The 23977-nt window shown below is 29.2% G+C and overlaps 5 protein-coding genes across 6 annotated transcripts; 2 read left to right on the forward strand and 3 right to left on the reverse strand.

The window, feature by feature from the left end:
• Nucleotides 1-3526: 3526 nt before the first annotated feature.
• LOC126847409 (ADP-ribosylation factor 1) lies at nucleotides 3527-10011 on the forward strand. Of its 2 annotated transcripts, none has more exons than XM_050587615.1 (5): nucleotides 3527-3693; nucleotides 5608-5756; nucleotides 5833-5942; nucleotides 7792-7917; nucleotides 9104-10011. In XM_050587615.1, exons 2-5 carry the CDS (start codon nucleotides 5609-5611, stop codon nucleotides 9266-9268), a joined length of 549 nt encoding a protein of 182 aa, XP_050443572.1. In that variant the 5' UTR covers nucleotides 3527-3693; nucleotide 5608; the 3' UTR covers nucleotides 9269-10011. The 2 variants fall into 2 exon arrangements, with proteins under 2 accessions (XP_050443572.1, XP_050443573.1); XM_050587616.1 differs by lacking the exon at nucleotides 3527-3693 and adding an exon at nucleotides 4030-4157.
• A 1216-nt stretch (nucleotides 10012-11227) lies between these two features.
• On the reverse strand, nucleotides 11228-14141 carry LOC126847406 (26S proteasome regulatory subunit 8). The gene is made up of 8 exons (XM_050587612.1): nucleotides 13984-14141; nucleotides 13684-13834; nucleotides 12593-12816; nucleotides 12262-12454; nucleotides 12053-12185; nucleotides 11829-11982; nucleotides 11551-11760; nucleotides 11228-11458 (listed from the first exon to the last, which is right to left on the reverse strand). The coding sequence occupies exons 1-8, from the start codon at nucleotides 14002-14004 to the stop codon at nucleotides 11318-11320; spliced, it is 1227 nt and encodes a 408-aa protein (XP_050443569.1). The 5' UTR covers nucleotides 14005-14141; the 3' UTR covers nucleotides 11228-11317.
• A 552-nt stretch (nucleotides 14142-14693) lies between these two features.
• On the reverse strand, nucleotides 14694-16979 carry LOC126847408 (uncharacterized). Its single transcript, XM_050587614.1, has 2 exons — nucleotides 16754-16979; nucleotides 14694-15517 (listed from the first exon to the last, which is right to left on the reverse strand). Exon 2 carries the CDS (start codon nucleotides 15513-15515, stop codon nucleotides 14859-14861), a length of 657 nt encoding a protein of 218 aa, XP_050443571.1. The 5' UTR covers nucleotides 15516-15517; nucleotides 16754-16979; the 3' UTR covers nucleotides 14694-14858.
• A 148-nt stretch (nucleotides 16980-17127) lies between these two features.
• Nucleotides 17128-19296, forward strand: LOC126847407 (NECAP-like protein CG9132). The gene is made up of 4 exons (XM_050587613.1): nucleotides 17128-17342; nucleotides 17524-17729; nucleotides 17796-17986; nucleotides 18723-19296. Exons 1-4 carry the CDS (start codon nucleotides 17257-17259, stop codon nucleotides 18969-18971), a joined length of 732 nt encoding a protein of 243 aa, XP_050443570.1. The 5' UTR covers nucleotides 17128-17256; the 3' UTR covers nucleotides 18972-19296.
• Nucleotides 19297-21372: 2076 nt separating this feature from the next.
• On the reverse strand, nucleotides 21373-22515 carry LOC126841789 (transcription factor HES-2-like). Its single transcript, XM_050578448.1, has 3 exons — nucleotides 22402-22515; nucleotides 22242-22334; nucleotides 21373-21759 (listed from the first exon to the last, which is right to left on the reverse strand). Exons 1-3 carry the CDS (start codon nucleotides 22507-22509, stop codon nucleotides 21373-21375), a joined length of 588 nt encoding a protein of 195 aa, XP_050434405.1. The 5' UTR covers nucleotides 22510-22515.
• Nucleotides 22516-23977: the final 1462 nt, after the last annotated feature.

Below are 23977 nucleotides of genomic sequence, written 5' to 3' on the forward strand. Positions count from 1 at the left end.
GCATTTGTTAGGTACTTAATCATTGATTCGCTGAGATTCTCTATCGATAAGCCGTTGGTGGCCACATCGGCGATACCACAAATATATGTACTCAATGTTAATAGCACGTACGCGACCACAAAGTATCTGGGAGTTTTCTGATGCTTTAGCGGACGTCCATGTTCCATGTCGAACCTGTAAATGTTGACAATAATATTGGGCAACCATCTGTCCGAGTACAGCGTTGTCAGCAACCGGCACAGTTCCCGTAAAATACTGTCGATCGTCCAATACCATATGACAGGCGCATTGGACTCGAGTACACTCCAGCACACGATATAACTCTGTATCCCGTAAAGAAGCTGTTAAATATAAAAAAACCGTTGGATTGTACTAGTAGTTTATTGTAAAACCAAAAATCATACAAATTATAACGCGAATAAGTACAATAGTTAATTATTAAATTATACTCCGATAGAAATGTATGGTTGCGTACAAATGGCCACAAGCAATTGACGTCCCATCGAAATTCCAGTCTGCCAGAAAACACGTTTTTGAGATTTGTCATGCCGGTGATTTTACACAAAATCAACAAGGGTCTAACATCGTCATAGATGTCTCTTACCGACATCAGTGCGGCGCAATGGATAGTATATTGTGCAAAACGTAAAACAGTACAACACTGAACTGTTCTCTCATCATTTAAAAATACTATCTAACTCAATTTGGATTACCATATTCCAGGCAATATACTTTTTTATATTAAAAACATAAAATGTATGTCACTTCCATAGCATTTCATTTTACTCGACAGTTAATATTCTCAGAAATCAAACGGTCATTATTAGAGTAAACATCGTTAGAATATGTGCACACGCATGTACATAGGTTATATATTAGTCTTGGAAAATTAAATTTGTATCTTTTATACTGTACAAACTTATAAAAAGCAAATAACTGTACAAATAGCAATTGAATTTGACAATGCACCTAGTTGATTTTGGTGCTTAATATTTGTTCGACGACATGAATAGAACCCAGTAAGTCCTAAAATATTCATCAAAATAAAAAGTTACATTCTACTTAAAGCCTAACAACAAAAATTATAAAACATGGAACATGCTTTAGCCTGCTGGCTTCTGAATAGTGATTATTTGTTATCTATAATCTCTTTGCGATTTATGATAATAGTATAGTCTTAATTATATGTTTTGGTCAAAACGTTTGCACGACGACGACGACTCGTTATTATTTCGATGGCATCTTATATGTTATGTGTAAAAAAAAAAAAGCAGAATGGCTGCAGTATTGCAAAGGAGTTCAATCATAATCTGGGTGGAGTGTACTCATCCCAAATTAATATCATAGACCTCACTTGAGTTTTGAAGCATTACATAAAACGATGTAAGATTTGAACGGCAACGATAAACTTTTTAGTGATGCTGTCCTACTACTGTCTGGTGATTTCCGACAGACATTGCCAGTCATTCCTCGCTCTGCTTTTGCCGATGAGATTAATGCAATGTTTGAAACAATTGTTTTTATGGCGAAATGTCGAAACAATTCGATTGACCATAAACATGCGAGTACAATTGCAAATAATCCATCGACAAAAATATTTTCTAAGCAATTGCTGGATATTGGAAACGGTGAAATAGAACTGCATCCATACACAATCACAAAATGCCAGACAACTTCTGCATTGTTCAGACAAAAAATGAACTAATTGAGAGTATATTTCCGGATATACTAAATAATTACTTATATCATAATTGGCTCAGTAAGCTCAGTAAACTTTCTTATAGAAGAACACGTTGACTGTTGAGTCACGCCGCACCGCTTCGCTACGACTTTCTGACCTAATGGACGGACTCGGACATTTCGCCGCCAGCATTAATAAACTAAAACATACTCGTATAATTAATAATATATATTTTTTTTATATGATAAAATAAACAAATGTATAATAAAAGAAAAAAATTCAAAATTAATTGCGATCAATTAATGTATTTGTAGTTAAAAGCATCGTTCATAAACTACTTACAACAAATTTGTAATTCATATTAATCGTCATCAATTGTACTTTTTGCATGTAATAAAAGTACAGTTCGTATAAAACTTAAGAAATATATTATCTTAATCGTAAGTTTTTACTTAAAAGTTATAAATTCAACTTAGTTAATTCAACAAGGACTCGCTCTGTGGCGATAAAATATTGATTGGTTTAATTAAGTATTGGTAGGTATGAGGTCGCCTAACCTGTAATAGTAAAACATAAATAGTCATCATCTATATGTACATAAATAAATTCTTGTTTGTCTGTACTTTATGCATTGGTACACCATTCATCCTTATTATGTAAAATAGAATAATTGTAGATGAAATTGTTATAATGTTAAAAATAAAATAACCCACAACTCACAAGGAACAATGGCATATTGTACACATGATTTTACAATACAATTCAGAAGTATTTAGGTATTTTCGCAAAGACATGACAGTGAATATTGAGAAATAAAAAATATATACAATGTTAAATGTTAACAAGTGACAACAAAATCGCATAAGTATTACGAAATAAATAAAGGAGCCGTTTTGCAAGATAATGAAATGTGAATTATGTGGATGGATAAGGTGGTAAAAAAATAGAATTTTGTGTGACGATAGGACGTTATTTTTTTTACCTTGTTTCTAGTTAAATTCGTTTTTAAAAAAAAAGTACCTAATAAACAATAAACATTTTTTTTCATAAATGTATTTGTATTTTTACAATGATCTATAATGACAATTAACTTATTTGAGGTTTTTGAAAGACAGCTCGTAAAGTTAACCTTATTTTGTATTAAAGATTCAAATTAACCGAAAAAGTTAAGTGACTGAACTTTTATCTCTTTAATAACTAGCTTTCTATAAAAGCTGTTGTCATTTTGAGTGATAGAAACATCAAAATTCATATTCAGTTGACTATACTACAACTTAAAATTCATTTTTGATAAGTGATAAAAGGTTTGTAAACAATTATAATTTATTAATATAACGTATTCTTTATCAAACTGCGTATCATGGGCGGTATATTGGCATCGTCATGCCAGTCGACGACGCCCGAAGGGTAGCAGGTGACGAATCGACGAGATGGCTATTTGTCGAAGTGTTACCAATCCACAGGTGTGAAACAAAATTAATAAATAAATTACATAATTTTCGGTTAGGGCGTTAAGCCGATGGGCCCAGTAGTTTAATGGTTTAAGCGTTGAAGCTTGAACATGACGTTGGGCCGAACCATGATTTAGATATCTAAATATCTTCTCTACATCGTAAGCCGAGCAAAAACCGTTATCTACAACACAGTATCTGGTCTACAGTGTGGAAAATATTTTCGACAAACTGATAACTGGACCGTAGACGTAAAGCCGAAAACCCGTTTAACCGTCATCCGGTGGATTTCATGGCAGAAACAAATAGCGTTCACGTGACGCCGGCTGACCAATGACGTGCCTAGACCAGGAACAATTGTGCTCCATACGTGGCACGCATGTAGAGCCAGCAAGTGTAGTGGAAAAAAGTAAATAAATAAAATTAAAAAAAAAACCGAGTCAACAAGAACCCGTACGCCGCCATCTTATTCGATAATAGGGTTTTTTTAACGTTGTCACGTCTGATCCGCCGTTAGTTCACCGGTACTTCGAATCATCCTCCGACCGTTTCACACATCAAGTAAGTACCGATTTAATCTGATGGCGACCCATCGGCCGACACCCGTTGACCTGAAGCTGCTCCTTAGGGCACACGTTGCCAAGAGCGACTTGTCACCGCTATCCGTCGTCTGTTGTCGGCGTTTGGGAAGATTGACGTATTGGCCTCGGTCATTATGTTTAGTCACAGGCCTATTGCCCTGCCAAAGGGCCCTGGCTCTGGCGCGTTTTTAGAAAAACCGTCAGTGGTCCCCCAAAAATGTTCTCTGACCCCCTTAAATACTACGTGTTCTGTCGTTAATCAAGTCCCAATTCATATGTTCGATCAAACCAGTGTTGAAAACAAAGTCTCCTTGCACTGTCAGCAAAACGAGAGTCTCTAGAATTGTCCATAAGCTGCTACTTCTTCTGCCTTTTTTGTAGTTTAACTATCGACACACATTTTTAATATTTTATTTTACCTACTATATAGTAATCGTTCGTCGAGTAAGTATATAATTTTAACATTTTTGTTTAAGAAATTCAGGACGCCTTTATGAACTATTACCCAAAAATTGTATAGGATAGAATAACAGTTTTTGCCATAACCTATGATAAACAACCTTACAAGTTTTTCAATTATCAATGTATTCAGATATACAACTTTATACAATTGTAATAAAGTTTCAAAATAATTTTCTCTTGTTCATAATTGCGATTCAGTATTTATTTAATGCATTTTTTGACTATTCTAGTTTTTTTATATCATAATCTAAATAAGCCATTCATTGAATTATAAATTAAATATTTCTATAGACATACAAAACATGGTGTTTAAATATTTATGATAGCTATTTATAACCTTGCCTTTTTTCTTTGTTTTCTGTCTTCTATTCATCTCCCTATAATATATTGCAAAACTTTTTTCAATGGATAATAATTATGGAACAAATCTAATTTACCGGACACCCTTTTATTTGATAGTATTTTCACGCTGATTACGAATATGTAAAAAATTTGCGCCGCTCGCACTTCATTTGGAAGTTACCGAAGCTTAAAGTTCGCCGATATCGACTTACACGCGCGCCCAGAGCCGCATGTCTACCCACGGCCGCTGGGTACATCATTCGACGATCGCCGCATCGACATAGCAGGCGTTAGTTATACTAATTACCCCCCCGTCTACTTGCCTCCCGCCCGTCGTTATCTTTTTTTTTGTATTTAGTATAAGTACTATCAAATTAGTCAATTAGGTCAATTTAGTTTTAATTTAAAAAAATCATAATTAAATAAAGCAACTCGAGTCCTTCGGGAGTCTTCGTTAGGATGAGGGCTCACGCCCTCAAACCCCCATAGGGAAAAATAGCTCACCTAAAGGGAATAAAAAAAACTACCCTGGAAGCGGTCAGCGACCTAACGACACAAAACCTAGCCCAGTGTCGCGCGCCTAATATGTCGAGAGCGGCCATCGTCGAATGATGTACCCGGCGGCCGCAGGTAGACGTGCGGCGCGCGCATAAGTCGATATCTGCGAACTTCAAACTTCTGTAACTTCCAAACTAAGTGCGAGCGCCGCAAAATTTTCACATATTCAGTAATCAGCTTGAAAAATACTATAGAATCAAAAAAAAAGGGTGTCCGGTAAAGTAGATTTATACCATAATTATCAACAAAAAATGTTGTTAATTATGTTAAATTGTTGATCAACTTAAATAAATCAAACAAAGTAATTAAAGTAATAAATGGTTCTTATTAAGTTGTATAATATATTGAAATTATAAATGTACAAGTGAAAACTGGATAGATTTGCCCAGTTCGTTCCATAATATAGTGATTAGGATTATATCATCGGTGGCTTACAAAGAATAATTTTTTTGTCAAAAATTTTAGTAAATATATACATGTACTTCTTTTGTATGGTATGACTGTAATGTTATGTCTCGTTTTTTTTTTTCAGAATGGGAAATGTTTTCGCAAATTTGTTCAAAAATTTATTCGGTAAAAAGGAAATGAGAATACTTATGGTAGGGTTGGATGCAGCTGGTAAAACTACTATTTTATACAAACTGAAATTAGGTGAAATTGTTACAACTATACCAACTATTGGTAAGATTATTTTGGTATATTATAAGTAAAATAATGATTATTTTTACTATAAAATTGAAAATTTACATTTTTTTAGGTTTTAATGTGGAAACGGTCGAGTACAAAAATATCAGTTTTACAGTATGGGATGTCGGTGGACAAGACAAAATCCGACCTCTTTGGAGGCATTATTTCCAGAACACACAGGCATGTTGTTAACAAACTTATAATTTATGTCTGTCCTTAAGCCACAGCTGCTGGAGGTATAACAATAGTGACCTCCAGTGGATTTGGCTGACTTCAAAGAACAAAATGATCTATATTCCGCTTGCCGAGAGAAATGGTTGCGCAAAAACAAAAAGGCATTATTCCTGTCTGTGTGAATACAATAGTAATGGGTTTTTGTGCAACCATACTCTTTCGGTAAACAATAAAGATAATAATACCAAATGAGTAAAAATGTTTTCCCAGTTTTAAAAAATATGTTTTACCCTTAACTAGTGATGTGTTTTTATAAAGTAATATATATATGTATATATATATATTTATATATATATATATATTTTTTTTTTGTCTCTCATGAACAATTAGAAAAAGTGAGTGTTATTATTGTCCTCTTTCTGCAGTTAGCAATTCATGTATACGGTATGAACACATCACTAGTTAAGGGTTAAGGTTATTTTTTCTAAATTATAGATGCACATTTTTTTTAAACTAGTGCTGTAGTAGGATGCTGTGTCGGTATTGCATTAATATCAGTATTATCAGCATAATGTACACATTTTTTGTTATTTATGTGCACAATCTGCTTGTATAAAAATTGATAGCTGAGTATACAGTATACCCTACGACTACACCATTGTATGTAATTACTTATAATCTACACTATCGTGCTAAATGAAAAAACATAATTTCTCTCTCTTCCAACTCCACACATTTACAAAATGAATTTTGTGATCTCTAGAATCAAGAAAATAAAACCAAGAACTATAAAATGTTTTTTTCTTCTCATTATTTATTCTAAGTCCATTGATCTTCAAGTTTTATTTGTTAGTTATGATAAGAAGCAAAACTTATAAATTTGTGTTGCGGGAGATACGGTTTATTTGCTTTCAAAATGCATATTATATGTAAAAGTTTATTCACTTTATTTAAGTATAACTGAAAACTGTGCGACCAATTGAAAATTTAATTATACCCTAATAATGTACATGGTGTCATAAAATTCATTTAGGCTTCTTAGATAAAACTCACATTATAATTTAAATTAATTAAGAATTATAATTATTTAAATTGTTAAATTGTAGTACAACATAGCTATATTGGATGTACAATTTTACCTGACCGCCAGTTAAGATTATAAAATAGAGATAAAATATTTTGTCATCTTACCAATAAAGCCAATAATTTGACCAAAACTATGTTATTTTTTAGCATGGCCATTTTTTAGCATATACAAAATGAAATGTAACTTAAAAATTGACATGGACGATTTTCAATACAAAATTGTTCAACAATGTTACTTTAACTTATATTAATTTCTAAGTAAAAATGAAAAAGTTCAATTATTACTAAATTTGTTTTGACTTCATTTATTGTCTGTTAGGTTTTTTAATAAAGGGAATATTGCACCAAAACTAGCGAGAAACATATCTCTATCAAGATAATGGATATGTATTTTCTAAATATAGTGTTGTATATTGGTTAAGATTTGTAGTGTGGAAAACGAGAAAAATTTGGTAGCTACACTGTGTGAATCAAACCCCCCTGGTCTCCAGGTTATTGGGCCATCTTGGTCCTCGTCTCTATTCTTAGTACACCATATAGGGGTACCTACAAGCAATAGATATATTATACCACAATTTAAATAATAAATTGCTACATAATTAATACTCATACATAGAAGTCTGAAATTTTTCACTCATGTACTTGTAAAATTTTAATTATGCAATTTTAACATTGAATAGTATTATTTTAAGTATCCTGTACTGTTATAATACAAAAATGTTTGACAAAGAACATTTTAAACTAAATTTAAATGTTTTGTTTACCACAGGGTTTGATATTCGTAGTAGACAGTAATGATAAAGAGCGTATATTCGAAGCTAAAGAAGAACTAATGCGAATGCTTGGCGAAGACGAACTTAGAGATGCTGTACTATTGATATTTGCTAACAAACAAGTGAGTAGTATTTGGTATGGACATAATAATTCATAAGGGGAAAAATAGTATTTTATTTTATTTAGCAACTACTGGTTTCAAAAATAATTCATTGTTATATTGATGGTTTGATGTAAAATTTAGATGGCAGATGTTGGAAGTACAAAATTACGCCTTTTTTTACAGTAGCTCTATCTCTTACCACATAATTTTATTTTCTAATCAAATGGAATAGCAAGATTTTTTTTGTGCACTTATGGTCCATGTGTGTAGAAGAGCCTTTTGTCTTATAAGGTGTAGAGGAGGTATTAAGACTGTACTGGAAGTCATTGCGTTATGGTTGACTTAATAGTTTCTGTTGTTAGTAATGAGACTGTATGCGGAATACAGCTGTGTGTCGTTTTTATGTACATGTTCCTTGTACGTTAGCGTCTTATTTAATGCGCTGAAGTATTTAAGTTTTTTTTGATGTCGTAGATGAGTTTGTCCATTAGAATTGACGTTTAACTGATGTTCTGCCATCCTATTGTTGAGGTGAATAACTAGAGTTTCAGTTTTTGTTGAATTAAGAATTGGTCTCCGTTCCTTGATGTAATACTCTTGACTGTTGAAGATCAGTGTATTCACATTTATCTAGAACTTTGGATTGACAAGAAAGTACTAAGTTGTCTGCATATATAATATATACAATTTATGCAGCTAGTCTCAGGCACGTCACTTGTATAAAGTTTAACAAGATGGGAGCTAATATTTCTATGTATTTAACATGCATACATGTTTATAGATTTAACATACTTTGGGAAGTGATAGTAATTTTCCAGATTTTTCTTTTCTTTATTTTGTTAATGAATTGTTTTTTTTTTCAATATTTTAAATTTTGCAATCAACCAATTGAAATTTTACTACTTGTGTCATCCCAAATAAATAGAGCTTGTGCATGGCGGAGCTAGACAACTTATGTTTTGCAGATGATGCGGGGATCATACCTGATATCACTAGTACTTAATTTGACTCCTTACATCAAAGCACAAAACATGTTGACAAATTGATTATCATGTATAGTATATATAGATTAGCCACTCCTTTGTTTAAAGCATTTTTTTCCTACGTAATATCGTTTATAAAAATGTGTATGTACCACTATCGATTTAAACAACAGAATTGTGTTAGATTAAATTTATGCTTATACAATAATTATAAATTACAGGACTTGCCAAATGCCATGAATGCTTCTGAAATTACCGATAAATTAAGTTTACACACATTGCGTAATCGTAACTGGTATATTCAAGCAACGTGTGCAACTAGTGGTGATGGTTTGTATGAAGGTCTTGATTGGCTGTCAAACCAATTGAAGAATGCCAATCGTTAACCGACTATGGACTACATAAATATTATAAATAATAATTCAAAAAAAACTGTTTGTAATTCAAGAAAACAAGTCTTAAGTATAGAAAATACAAGAACTTTTTTTTTTACTCCAGCTGAATTAATATTATCAAACGAGTTCTTCTAGTATAACCAGTAGTCCATTTATTAAAATCCTTAGCATGTTTTATCATAAAATAATGATCAAAGCTGTTTCAATGAACTGTTTGATAATTATTAATTTATATAAAAAAAATAATTAATTAATAAAAACTTATTCAGAAAAGTTTATAATTATATTTACTATTATAACTTTCCTTACAACAAATATATTTTGTAACTGTATTGTGTCTAAATTTTATAATACAGAAAATAATTTTTGTTATGTTGATTTCTACACATTATTATTATTATTTTAGCTTTATTTGGAAATTATTTTTAGCTTAAACACATTTTTTTATTAGTGTATACATTTTTTTTTATATAAAAATTATATACCCTGAAACCGCTATATAAAAATTAATATGTATAATTTTTCCTTTATAAGTTAAACAGAAGCTGATTTTTTTTTTTGTAAATAAAATTACTATTTATATTACTATTTAAAGTTTAAACATATGTTTGGATATTATTTTATAACTTTGGTATCGTTTGCCCCATCCATTTGGTTTTAAGTTGTACATAACTGTTTTGAGTTATTATGGAAGTACAAGTTTATAGAATAAAAGTGGATGGATTTATTTATTATCATGGTTAATGTTCCTCTGGAATTTGTTCTTGAATACACATTTAGCTTCTGATTATGCTCCCTTAAATAAAAAAAGTAGTATTTTTAATTATTATATTTTTCACAAAAAATATTGAGAACCTATTTGCAAGGACCCAGCTAATGTCAAAAAAAGAACGACTACTGTATTTTAACTTTGATGTTATATTTACTATGTTGTAAAAAAAATCCTTTCTATTCTTTATCATGTACAAAAAATAAACTCATTCTGGCCAAAAATAAACTTGCAAATTTTTTTTTTTAATCAAGCCATTTTCAAAAAAATTATATTTGAATTGCCCACTTTGAAAACGTGTTAAGTCTATAGCTAAATTTTACAGAAAACGAAAAAAAAAATTTTCTTTCCATGTACCAGTAGTAGCGTTTCAATATTTTGACCTAACAATATTAGGGTTGTCGACAGTAGGATGTAGTGGAAACCGTAAAAAAAGTTAACCTACAAGCTATATTAAATGCAAAAAAAAAGCAAGTACAGTGGGATCAGGGTATAGTGAGAATGGAGCATATTGGGGTGTGGGAGGTGACAGGTCTATATGAATCATTACAACTGAAATTAATAAAAGCTTTGATGTGAATCTGTAATGGTAGAAATACAAATATCGATCAAATTATAATGTGTTAAAACATTTGTTTGAAGTATTAAAGGTATTCTCGATTATGATTTATAATCTGTCTATAATGATTTATTGCCATAGTTATTGATATATTGTCATTAAATAATAATTACGTAATTAATAATACATAAAGAAATTATTATTTAATGTATAAAGAAATTATTTTCAAATACCTATTGATTGTTGATTCATTCAAACATAATCCTAGAAATTGACTATGATCAAAAGCATACAAGCCCCTGTATACTGTACAGGAAAGACCAGACTTGGAAAAAGTGTTACTGTGAATATTGATTATAAGGTCATGTCCATTGCAATGGACGATAAGAATCAACAGACCTGATTCAATTTATTTAAATTTTACAAGTTCAATTTATTTTCATAAGTTTTAAAGAGAACAATATTGCACCGCATAATGTATTTATATTTGCTTCCAAATAATTACTTGAATTATTTATATAAATTATAAATGTAATAATTAAAAAATATAAATACTTTTTGTATTCCTATGTATCTATTTTTTAAGAGTAAGAAATAAAAAAATTTAAAAAAAACGTAAGCATAGTATTAGTATGATTTTTATTTATACGCAAATAATTAAATTGAAATTATTCTTAAAAGAAAAAATATATATATAATAGATATTTGCAATTTATTTCCAAAGTTTCTTAATAGACATGTTCTTTTCAGAGTCTTTCTGCATAACTTTAGCTACAGCCATTTCAAAATCATCCTGAGTAACGTGCACACGTCTTTCACGTAGTGCATACATTCCCGCTTCGGTACACACACCCTAAAATTAATATAATAATTTAAAACCCCAATGTAATTAGTAGCAATTAAATGTCTCAAGTATTTTACATTTTAATTATAAATAATAAATACCTTAACTTCTGCTCCAGAAGCCCCAGGCATTAGTTCAGCAATTTTTTTCAAGTTTATTCCTCTAGTTAAATTCATCTTTCTAGAATGAATACGCAAAATATCCCATCGAGCTTCCTCGTTTGGAGGTGGGAACTCAATCTTGCGGTCAATACGTCCAGGTCGCAGTAGAGCTGTATCCAAAATGTCAATACGATTAGTTGCCATAATCACCTGAAAATAAAATTAAAATTTATTAAAGTTTTATTAGTAAGCATTTGGTATTTAAATTTTAATCTTACTTTAATATTTTTTGTTGCTTCAAAACCATCAAGTTGGTTGAGAAGTTCTAACATAGTTCTTTGTACTTCAGAATCTCCTCCGCTACCGGATTCAATCCTCGATGAACCAATAGAATCAATTTCATCCATAAATATTATGCTAGGTGCATGTTCTCTGGAATTAATTTAAAGAAAACTATTATAGTAATAAAAAATATAAATTTTAAAAGAAAGGACAGTTATACCTTGCCATGACGAATAGCTCTCGTACCATTCTAGAACCTTCTCCTATAAACTTTTGTACAAGTTCTGAGCCGGATACTCTAATAAAAGTACATTCGGTATGGTGAGCAACAGCTCTGGCTAATAAAGTTTTACCTTTTGTAACAAAAAAAATAGTTTTATCCAACAGTATAATACCTAATTGGTAACTGAAATATATCAATTAAAATACCTGTCCCAGGTGGTCCATATAAAAGTACACCCTTTGGTTGAGCTATACCTAAAGCATCAAATAGCTCTGGGTGTTTTACAGGCAACTCAATAACTTCTTTGATTTCTTTGATCTGAGTGTCTAAGCCCCCGACCATTTCATAAGTGGAATCTGGTACTTTTTCAACCATCATAAGAGAAACCAAAGGATCAACCTATCAATAGCATACAGGTGTTAGATTCACAAAGTAGTTAAAAAATAAAATAATTACCAGTGTTTAGAAAGAAAGTTAAAATTTTTTTACCATTAAATAGATAAATTAATGTTCCAAACACTGGTATATACAACATACCTTGTTTGGTAGAATTTTATGTAAAGTATAACTTTCATTGCGCAATGCAACACGGCAGTTGGGTGTCACGTCATTAATATCTATGTTTTTGTCAATGTCTACAACAAATTTCCCTTCTGGATGAACTTTTACAAGTACTTTTTTCTTATCCATTGGCTTAACTACTTCACCAACATAAGAACCTTGTTCTTGTAGCAGTTGTAATTCTTCCCTCAATAGCCTCACTATATACAACAACAAAAAACATAAATATAGAAATTAAAATTACAGCGATTCATAAAGAAATAAACAAAAATTTTAGTTTAAATTTTTATTTTAAAACTTTTTTCTTCAAAATATGTTTTTTTTTTTTATATTGTTTTCAAATCTTAAGTCAGAAATCTGCAGACTTCATTAGTTCAATGTTTAGTTACCACTAAAATAGTATCATAATTAATAATAATGTATTTAGCAAACGTGTTTTAATTATTTCTGAAGTTTTTTTTTTTTTAACTTTATTTTTAAAAACAAACAATCTGTAATTTAGTTATCACAATAATCATGTACGCGGAAGTATGTTTTTTTAACATGAAACGCGTGAGAAAAGTAGCCACCTAATGGCGACACTTTACATAGGGCTTTGGTTAATTATGATAAGCATTTAATTTTAGTCACAACACCATCTTCTCTTTAACCTACGAGGATAACCAGGAATAGCGTTGGAATTTAAAGGGATTTGGATGGTTTGTTAGTCGTGAGCGGAATTGTTTGTATAGTTTTTTAGCGGTTTCATCTACTGTGTCTACTCTTAAGTCGGTATGAAGGGTGTGATTTAAGACATAGAGAGGGGCATTTGTGATTATACGAAGGGTTATAGATTGAAAAGTTTTTTCTGAAATTAAGTGTAAAATTCATATTAGCGTTTTAAAAAAGAAAAAAAAGGAAGTGAATATGTTGAAGATGTTACTGCACCTTGGAGACTGCCGAAGTTTAAGTAGTTATAATTTTTGAACTAGTGAATCAACCAAATAAAAAAATGGTACTCACAAAAAGTAAATTTATATCAAAAATTCTTACATAAACACATTTATAACAGAAAAAATGAATTATACCTTTAGCATTGAGTTCATTTCTTTGAGCTTGTAAACGTCTGAGGTTCATACTTTTTTCTGCTACGATCAGCAAAAGCTCTTCAATTTTTGTAGTGTAATACGACTTAAAGCCATCACCTCGAGGACAACTGCTCTGGTCCACCTCCATTAGCTTAACATATGTCATCATAAAAAAGATTATTAAGTCTATTTAAGTTTTATCAAAGGTAGACTATTAATTCATTAATTAAATAATTCAGGTTCTTTGGAGTATTGTACAATTACGAAAAACAGTAAAATAAAATTAAGTTTTCAACATACCTCAGGAGGATTAGGTGTCATTTTTTCTAAATAAAACTTTTAAATATAAAACTCACAAAATTCGTTTTAACAATTAAATCGACCAACTAGAGTCTGTTGTTTTAATATTACAAAAAGTAGTAACCATACTCCATAGATTAGTATATAGTAACAATACCTTCAAAATTTACTTGTAATGATTTCTTATCAGTTTAATGTTAATCGTAATCAAAATGGTGAAGCTTAACATATTATTTTTTCTTCCATGTATAGGAAATTGCGGGTTTTCGCTATTCAAATTCTGTACAATTCAGCGATAATCTAATTATTTATTTCATAAAAATCAATTACCTTAAGATTTGAACAAAACACATATATTTAAATTTTAGTAAAAACCCATAATGAAGAATGTAAATAATTAAAGTTTTGATCCAATACATTTTTATTTTGACTGTAAATTCTTTTAGCATATTAATTTAGAAAATATTTAGTGAAAAATAAAATGTAATTTTTATAAAAGATTTTTTTATTTATTTATTTCATGGTAACAGACTAACCCAAAAATCTTGAAAAAGTTCCATAACTCTTTTGAACAATGTCATCTATCATATCCAATAACTCAAAATGGTAACATTGTATAAAAACATTTATTTGTATACATTTACACATTATTTTTGATATCTTATCAGAATAATATGTTAATAATTATAAAATTGTAAATTATAGATATATTAAAATAGAAGATACAATACATAATGTGAGTACATGGAAACATATTAGTATATATTATATAAAAGTAAAATACAATTTGTTCAAAAATCCAAAGGATACACAAAGAAAAAAATAGGATACTTAAAAAAAAAAAATAATAAATGAGAAATATAAAAGTCACTGTTTTATTCTACAGCCAACCCAAAATTCTCTACCTCATTAAAATGTTCATTTATTGAACGAATAAATTCCTCTTCTTGAGGATCTTTTTTCTTATTTTTAGGTTTTTTATCTTTTTTTACTGCTTTAGCCTGTATATTTTCTTCTTCCTCATTTTCTTCATAATTTTCATATAAACTTTTGTTATTTCTTTTTCTTCCTGGATAAGATCGCCTTGGCGCTTTTTCAAATCTTACCATTACGTCAGCATCAATTTCGGCCATTATATCAGTAATGTTAGTGCAATTATTTTCCGATGCATCAGACAAAGTGGTCCATTTATCATCAGAATCGTTTGTGGTAGCTACTGAGACATTTTCTGTGTCAACTGTTTCATCTTCTGGATCACTGCAAAATAGTTCTGGCATACGGTTATACTCATAACTTTCATTTATCACTGCCAACATTTTATATGGTTTTGATTCCTCAGAGTCTTGTTTCTTTATAGCGCTTATATTTAAAATGCTATCATTCAGTGGCTGTAATGCTTTTCTTGAGCTTCTTCTAAGACTCTTTGCCGGTGTAGATGCTTGTTGGGGGGGTTCAAAGTTTTCAGTATCCATAATTGAATAGTTACTTTGACCACCGCTATACTTCTTTTTTCTAATATCAGTGCGACTCATATCTAAAAAAAAAAAGAACTTATAATAATATATATTTAAGTACTTATAAATTTGAAGGGCACAGGGGAAAAACGGTAGTAGTCACATTATAAAAATTTTAGAGTATAGCAAAAACAAAGTTCGTGAATTCCTCTACCTTTTACATAAGAACAAAAAAAATCACATTAAATGCTATTCTAATAAAAAATGTATTTATTTAAACAATTTATTGACATAAATAAAAAAAACTAATGACAAATTGAAAAAAAATATTTTTAATTTTTTTTCGTAATGTGACTACTACAGTTTTTCCCCTGTGCCCTTCATTTGTGTTTAATGGTTAGTATTTCTCAAATAGTAAACAATAATATTAAAACATTACTAAATTTAAATAATAGTTTAAAGCTTGCATTTAATTTTTATTTAAAACTATCTTCCACATTTCTTCTAGCAACTTTTCATAACGTCCCGGTAGAACAACGATTTCGATACCTTTAATAATCTTTTCATCTATCATTGTATAATTAATGATAGCTATACATCTTGATTTTATTTACACTACAATAATACCGATAAATTGTCTTGTCACAGTATTTCTAACTTCATAATTATTTTATAGAATTTTTATTTTTACTTAAGTAATTAACTTATTTTCAAACATTTTGTTGCTGTTACCTAACCAACCATATTTTTTACGTATCTTATTACTCATTTTTTCACAGACTTCTTTGGGCATAGATCCTAAATAGATATGAAATTATACTTTTGATTTATATTATCAACTTAATAATCAATATTATAAACAAGTCTAATATAAAGGAAAGATAACATTATGTTTCTTAAAATAGTAAATAATCAAATGCATCCTATTAAGCTCTACTCAATAAAGGAATAGGTATTTATTAAAAAGAACCTAAGTCACATATTATTTTAGCAAACTAGCAAATAGTAAAATTTATATCTTCTTATGAAAACACGTTGTTTCATGTTAAAAAGACCTTATGTTGTATCATTTTCAAAAAAGTACACGTTGATTTACATCTGTCTACAGCTATATTATTATTGGTTAGTCTATATTAAATTAACAATGTGATGTGCTATTCAAAACTTATGTAACTAATCAAATATATCAGTATATAAAACACTAAAAAAAAGCAATACATTTTTTTCTTAAGTGAACAGTAAAAATTATATGTAATTATAATAATTCATATTAAAATATGAACTTATGTCCAATTATGTAAAATAAGTTTACTTACTGGTAAAATTGTCTTCAAAATATCATATACGGCTGAACTAAGAAATATCGCTTGGTTAAAACCACCATAAGATTCGCTTATTAATTTCTGCGATAATAATTAAAATTTTTGTCTGTGGCATACGTTAAATATCATTACTCAATAGATATAAGTTATCTTTAAACTTAAAACGAGTTACAAAAATTAATAATATTTCTAATAAGTAATAACAAAGTAGGTACAAACCGTTATCGATGTCCGTTATCGAATATTGTTTTAATGAAAATTAATGGAATAAAAGAACATTGATCAGTGTAACCACAAGGAACATATTATTATACAGTGTTCACCAAATAAAAAAAATGATAACATCCAATCTATGTTCTGACATCTGCAGTTTTTAACACGAGTGACGAGTGGTAATATCCATTTACTACGATTTTCTATTGTCTCGTTATTCTGCTCTCCTATATTTTCTCAGGTTTTCTGTCTTTTGTGCAGTTGCAAAATTACTAAAATTAGCTATGGAGACATACGAAAGTATATTATTGGTAAAGAACGAAGTATTCGTTTTTAAAATACCTCCGAGGACTACAAACAGAGGATACAGGTAAATACATTTCCATTACACAACTACAATTACCCAATTAAAACAAGATCTTTTGTCACTACGTTTAATTGTACAATATATGTAATTACAAGTGCCCTTATATTTTCTTCTCGTTGTTCGTTCTTCCTTTGAAAAAAACTAGTTTTTTTCATAGAAATACATTTTTTTTACCCGAATGTAGAGCAGCAGACTGGAATCTTTCCGAGCCAACCTGGACTGGGCGCATGAGAATCGTAAGTGTTGGAGATGCATGTACCTTAAAATTGGAGGATCGCAATAACGGTGAACTTTTTGCCAAATGTCCCATTGACGCATATCCAGGTCTTGCTATAGAATCTGTGTCAGATTCATCACGGTACTTTGTAATACGAATTCAAGATGAAAATGGTCTGAATAGAATTGTTGATACACTTACAAAAAAATATATAATAACTATCTTTTTATTTTTATTAGGACGTGCTGCATTTATTGGCTTAGGTTTTGGTGATCGTTCGGATAGTTTTGATTTAAATGTCGCTTTACAAGATCATTTTAAAAGAATTAAAGTGTGCGAAGAAATTGCTAAAGAAAAAAATGAACCAAAACAAGAACTAGATTTAAAATTCAAAGAAGGGGAAACGATAAAAATTAATATGAAAATAACTGTAAGTAAAAATACTTTATATGTTACCCAAGTCTGTATTAAAAATACTATTGGCATAAATATATATTACTAGGCACTCAGTTTTTTGAGATTTTTTTTATGATATTGTGTTTTTACACTGATTACGAATCCGAAGTCAACAGTTTGTGGACTCCTCTAGTTCCAAAGTTATAGCTACTTGCAATTTTCATATTTCCGCGTGCATAACAATAAGCAGCATCGGATGCAAATTTTGTGCTTATAGTATTCATAGACATTTTTTAAAAATGTAATTTTTTAATAAGATTACCATAAAATATTGCTATTTTATTACACCCAAATGATATCTAATTGTTTTTAAATTTAAACATTTGTATAAAACATATTATTATAATATATTTACCTATCACACACAAAATATAATCTTTTAACACATTTAAACTTCCTCAGAAAACAAAAGCATTTGTTTTTTTTTTTTTTTTTGGCAAATAATAACACATTTGCTTTTTTTTTATAAAAACTACCACTATATGTTTTATTATACAAACAAATTGTATGAAAAAATATGAGTTTTGTCAGGGGTGTTACTATATAAACTATTACTCTGTAAATTTTGAGTTAACTAAAGTAGAAATTCTACATCAAAGTAGGGTCCTCAAATGTATACTTTAGCTATTTATCAAAACTTGTTTACCTAAACAGTATTATAATGTATTATCTGAATGTATTATATTAATTCATTATTATTTTGTTTTTAGAAAAAAGATGGAAGTGAAGTAAACAGCAAACAGGCTGCCAAACCTCGTCCAACGTCTACAGGTGGTATTGGTCTTTTACCTCCTCCACCCAGTTCATCAGGTTCAAAAACTATCCCAGCTCCACCTTCACAAACTTCATCTCCGTCACATCGACCTATAAATACTAACAATTGGGGTGAATTTGCTTCGGCCAATAGCACAACTCAATCGAGCGGCAACAGCTCTAATCCTAATTGGGTTCAATTTTGAATCGTAATACGAGTCCAGGTTAAAATATAGATTATTAATTATCTAATTAATATTATTACATCTACACTTAATTTATTTGTTATATCCAAAAATATTAATTATTACTTATCATTATTGTTGTTTTTTATTTGTACTTTAATGTATAGAACAATTAAATTATTAATTATGATCATTAGCGTAACATACTAAGAGTAAAAAAAAAAAAAATAATTCCTATTATACTATAAAATTAATTGTTATTAAATTAAATATTGCAATTAACTATATTACAGTGCTATGTTACCTTTTTTTATGATAAATTTTGTAGTACACGCTTATATTAATTTTATTGTTCATTGCTATTAAATGTTGAATTATTTCTTGATGCAAATAACACAAAAATAAAATAAATTTTTGTAACTCAATTCAGTATTATCAAATTAAACTTAAAGTACTTGAATTATTCTAATTACTTAAAGTATTATTATTATAGACATAAATACATACATATATATATATATGTAATATTATTACTACCTACTAAACTTTTATTTGTCAACCGATTTTTCTATTGAATATTACCAAATTACAATTTTTTTTTTAGTCATAGTATAAAACAATAATCATATTAGTGTGTTTTCTTAATTTTGGAGTTTTGATAAAATTAAATTTTAAGATTATTAGAAGTATGGTTTATTTTTTTTGTCTTCCAGTACAATTATTTCATTAGTAATTTGTGCTCTGAATAAAAAATGATGTGTAAAACAATTGTTATGACTTTCATTATTGAAACATACTATTTAAAGTTTTGATGTTACAAACTTAAAAATTATAATATCATATGTTACTAGCATATATTATGAACCAAACCAACTTGATTTAACAGATAATTTATTGTAGGGATTAATATTTTCAATTGAATGATATACTGGGTTAACTGATATTTGCAAGCATAATACTGATTATTTATGTATTTATATTGAAATTAATGCAGTTTTTCCCTACTTTAATCTTTATTGTTATTGTTATATTTTTAAAACGTTGTTTCCTTAATTTTTTATGGTGTATAACTTTTTTTTTTTTTATAATAAGATAATATTGTTCTTTATTACATCGAAATTAAATTATCATTAGATAAGTATATATTATTTTTATCTTACTCATAAATTGAAAATTTATTATTTACATGTTAATATTGATATTAGTGTATTAAATTGTTCAATTTATTCATTTTAAGTCAACTTGCATAAAAACTATATTATATTAATTATAAACTAAATAATATTGTTGTTTCAAATTTTACATTTTATGTAGTTCGTTTGTTATAGTATTGAGTATAAATTGTTTAAAGAGACTAATCCCCCTTTTTTAATTTATGGCCTACAAAAAATAGAAGTGTATATTAATATTATATTTATTACTTTAGAGTTTAGACAGTTTCTCTAATCAGAATATAGATACTTAAAATCAGTGGTGTATGCTGTTGTACCCACTTTACACTTTTCTATCTATCCACATACTCATAACAAAAGTATACCTGTGAAAAGAGTATGATTTTTGTGTATCCATAGAAATGTGTGAGGCGAGTAAATACAGAGTATACATTTACAACTTCTCTACAGCTCAAAACACTACCAAATGTTATTAAAATTTGTAGTATATGTATAGTAAGACCTGTAAACTGTGATTAATTTTAAGTGTTAAGAAAATATCTTGTTAGTTGTTTATTGTAAAACTGTGACTAAATATTCTTCTTCTAGTATAGGGCATTGGTTTTATGTGTATTTAGGTAAAATTTGTGTGTGTGTGTGTGTTAAATTATGCTATTCACTATTATACTTAGCTAAGTCTCAAATTATTTTAATACAAAATATCTAAATGAGGAGACCAATACTCCATTCCATATGTAATTGTGTGTTATATTACTATACTGCGTTCCAAAAGAACAGAAACTAAAACGCAATGCTCCCAACTCCGCAGTACCTGTATTGCACAGCCAGGAGTAACGCGTTTTAGTTTCTGCGCTGGTGTCTTCTCTTTTGAAACACAGTATAGATTAGATAAGAATATTCAAAAACAAAATGATACAATTTATGTTCACTCTAAAATCCATGTAGAAATAAGTTATTGATTAAAATTAACTGTTATAATTTTCAAAAAGGCAACTTTGCATTGTAAAATTACTTTAAATATAATATTATATCTAATATAATAAATTGATCGGCACATAACTTTTTTTTAAATTGTGATTATTATATAATAATTAATAAGAGTTTAATATTATAATAAAATAAATAAACCAAGCAATTCAGTGGTATACATTATTTATATACATTTTTACAATATTTTTAACATAACAACAAAAAGAGAATATAGTTTTGGAAGTAACACCAGAATAATAATATTAATTAACATATTTAAATTACCAAGGCCTCCACATTGTATTGGAAGTCTCTTCAAATTCTGTATGCCTTGATTGTTCTACCATTTTAATTTTATTGCTATTGAAATGAGACTGTATTGTGGAGAGGTTATTCGAGTCGTTTGGTGTTGGATGTTTCTCAGGTGAACTTAGTCGTTGCATGCACTTTTGAAGGTGTTCAACCATCCGATTTCCCGATTGTGACTTTCCAATTGTCCAATGTTCTGTTATTACCTCTTGGACCTCGTCGATACACTGTTTAAAACCGGCAAGGTAAAAGTCTGAACCTGATGGCGTTGACATCGGACGACGTTTTAGGTACCTAACTGTCATTTCCAAGATATCAGCTTTCTCCAACTTATTTACCCTTGAAATTTCTTGCCCATTCTAAAAATAAAATACAATAGTGATTTTTTTATATTGTGGGATGATAAAAATATGTTTTAATAAATGTGATGTAGAACAAATAAAGTTTAATATACCTTAAAAACACCCCCAAAAATTTACAACAATTGTTAACGCAAAAATAAGAAAATTGTTTATTTTATTTTTATTACAAAATATTTAATTTGTTCCAAATAAAAATTAATTTATCAAAAAATTTGTGTGGAAACGTCATTTTTTACGCTGATAACAATGGCGAAATTCGATTTTGGCTGTTGGACTTGGATGTTAAGTGTGCAAAAAATTCGTTTTTTTCAAATTCAAAAACTGACAAAATTTCTGTTTTACATTTTTTTCGAGACTGTTATTGAGTTACCTTAAGTTAGTAAAGCTTAAAAACTTTTTTTTAATAATTGTGTTGGAACTAATTTGTTGATATTTATTATGATTTATGATATAATTAACAAACGATTTTGTAAACTCACGAGTTTCTCGGCGTCTACTACAATTCGCTTGAGCTCATCTAAACTTTGATTAATTCTCGCCCTCCGTTTTTTCTCCATCAACGGTTTTCTTATCTGAAAAAAACAAAATTAATTTTATTGCCTGTATAAAATATATGTATCTAATATAATATTCCCTTACCTTTCGGGGTTCGATAAGTTTACCAGTTCTTTTACTGACCGAAAAAGAGGTTGAGGAGGAAGTGTCGTCAATATTGTCTTCAATATCGGAAATAGTGGTATGGCACATTTTTGTTACCTGTAATATATAAGTCAATAATTTACTTATTGAATTAAGTGTATATATCATATTAGTAATATAAATAAGCATATATTTTTCTATACTTTTATGTTTTTTTTTTGTTAATTTTTAAGTTAACTTTAAATTTAATTACTCTAGTCTTCTAATTATGTTTATAGACTAATTTCTTAAACCTAACATTTAACAACCTGGAAAAAAATGTATTGGGAAGGATCAAGCCTTAAAACCCTAGTAGGTATAGTACCAATCGGCAATCGAAAACTTATTCGCTATAATTATAATCTCAAAGGGTCTCCAGATGTTTCAGAGGGCATAGCCCCCTACATTGCCCCAAATTGCGCTACTTACTAGTAATAGCCAAAATTGGAGTGTTTTAACAGACGAATATCTTAATAGTGAAATTAAAAAAAAAGTAGATATTTAATTAAAACTCAACTGTCTCAAAAGCTCATTAACAGTTGAACATAAAACATTTAAATTTTAACCAAATCAATTTTATGAGTGAGTGATAATTATTTATTTAATTTCATGCATTTAAATTTGTATGTAGATGATGATCTAATTGTAGATGAAGGTGATAATTTTTTGCTTAGTGTTCGTTAGTAGTATTAGGTCAAACGAAAATCCACAAATAAAGTTTATAGATGAATTCGTAATCTTACTTGATATATTATGATGACAACTGTTTGAATCCAAAGGAAGGCGATTGCAGGATCTGGGACGAAGGAATCACACTTGTAGTCGACTTAGACCCTGGACGAATACTGACTCGACCCTTGAAAACGCTATTCCTTATGGTATATCACTCAGGTATCTTTTTTCTCTTTTAAGACGGCCGCCGTACATCGTTGGGTTGGTGGTGGTTGAAGGGAACGCGTTATAGACAGTATATGCATAGTGTATACAGTAAACCCTCGGGGTTGTTATAGTGGCGGTGGTGGTGGCTGGCCGTTATAGTTACTAGTTCATACAGGTGGTGGGGGTACGGAGATGTCAATGGTAAAAGACGCCTTGCCTTTGGGTAACACCTAGGAAGCTGTCTACAAAAAATACTCCTTACTTTGTGTATTATGATGTGTACCAGCGATTGTAGGTGTACTATTATTATTATGTTTTATATTTATAATAATATGAACGGCATTAACTGTTCAGACCGTATCTGACAATATGTATTACTAATTATTAATTTACTATACTTAAAATATTAATTGACAAGTCCACGTTTTACGAATACGATTTTTAGCCACAAAAAATAGAAACTGAATAATTTTATATTTTATTTAAAATTCGCAATTTATTTAAAAGAAGCACTTATTGTAGAATCAAGACTTTCTCAGTTCTCAGCATCACATCGAAGCTGAAATATAATTTACTTTCCTTTTTTTTTTTTAATATTAATTATATTTATGACAAATTTTGTATGATGTTTTAAATTAAATTAAATATTAAAATGTAT

Source organism: Adelges cooleyi, unplaced genomic scaffold, assembly GCF_023614345.1.
Source record: "Adelges cooleyi isolate 19-005CV unplaced genomic scaffold, UGA_ACOO_1.1 ACOO_flye_CR_arks_rails_tigmint_CR_PRNA_108, whole genome shotgun sequence".
In the NCBI taxonomy this organism is placed as follows: Eukaryota; Metazoa; Arthropoda; class Insecta; order Hemiptera; family Adelgidae; genus Adelges; species Adelges cooleyi.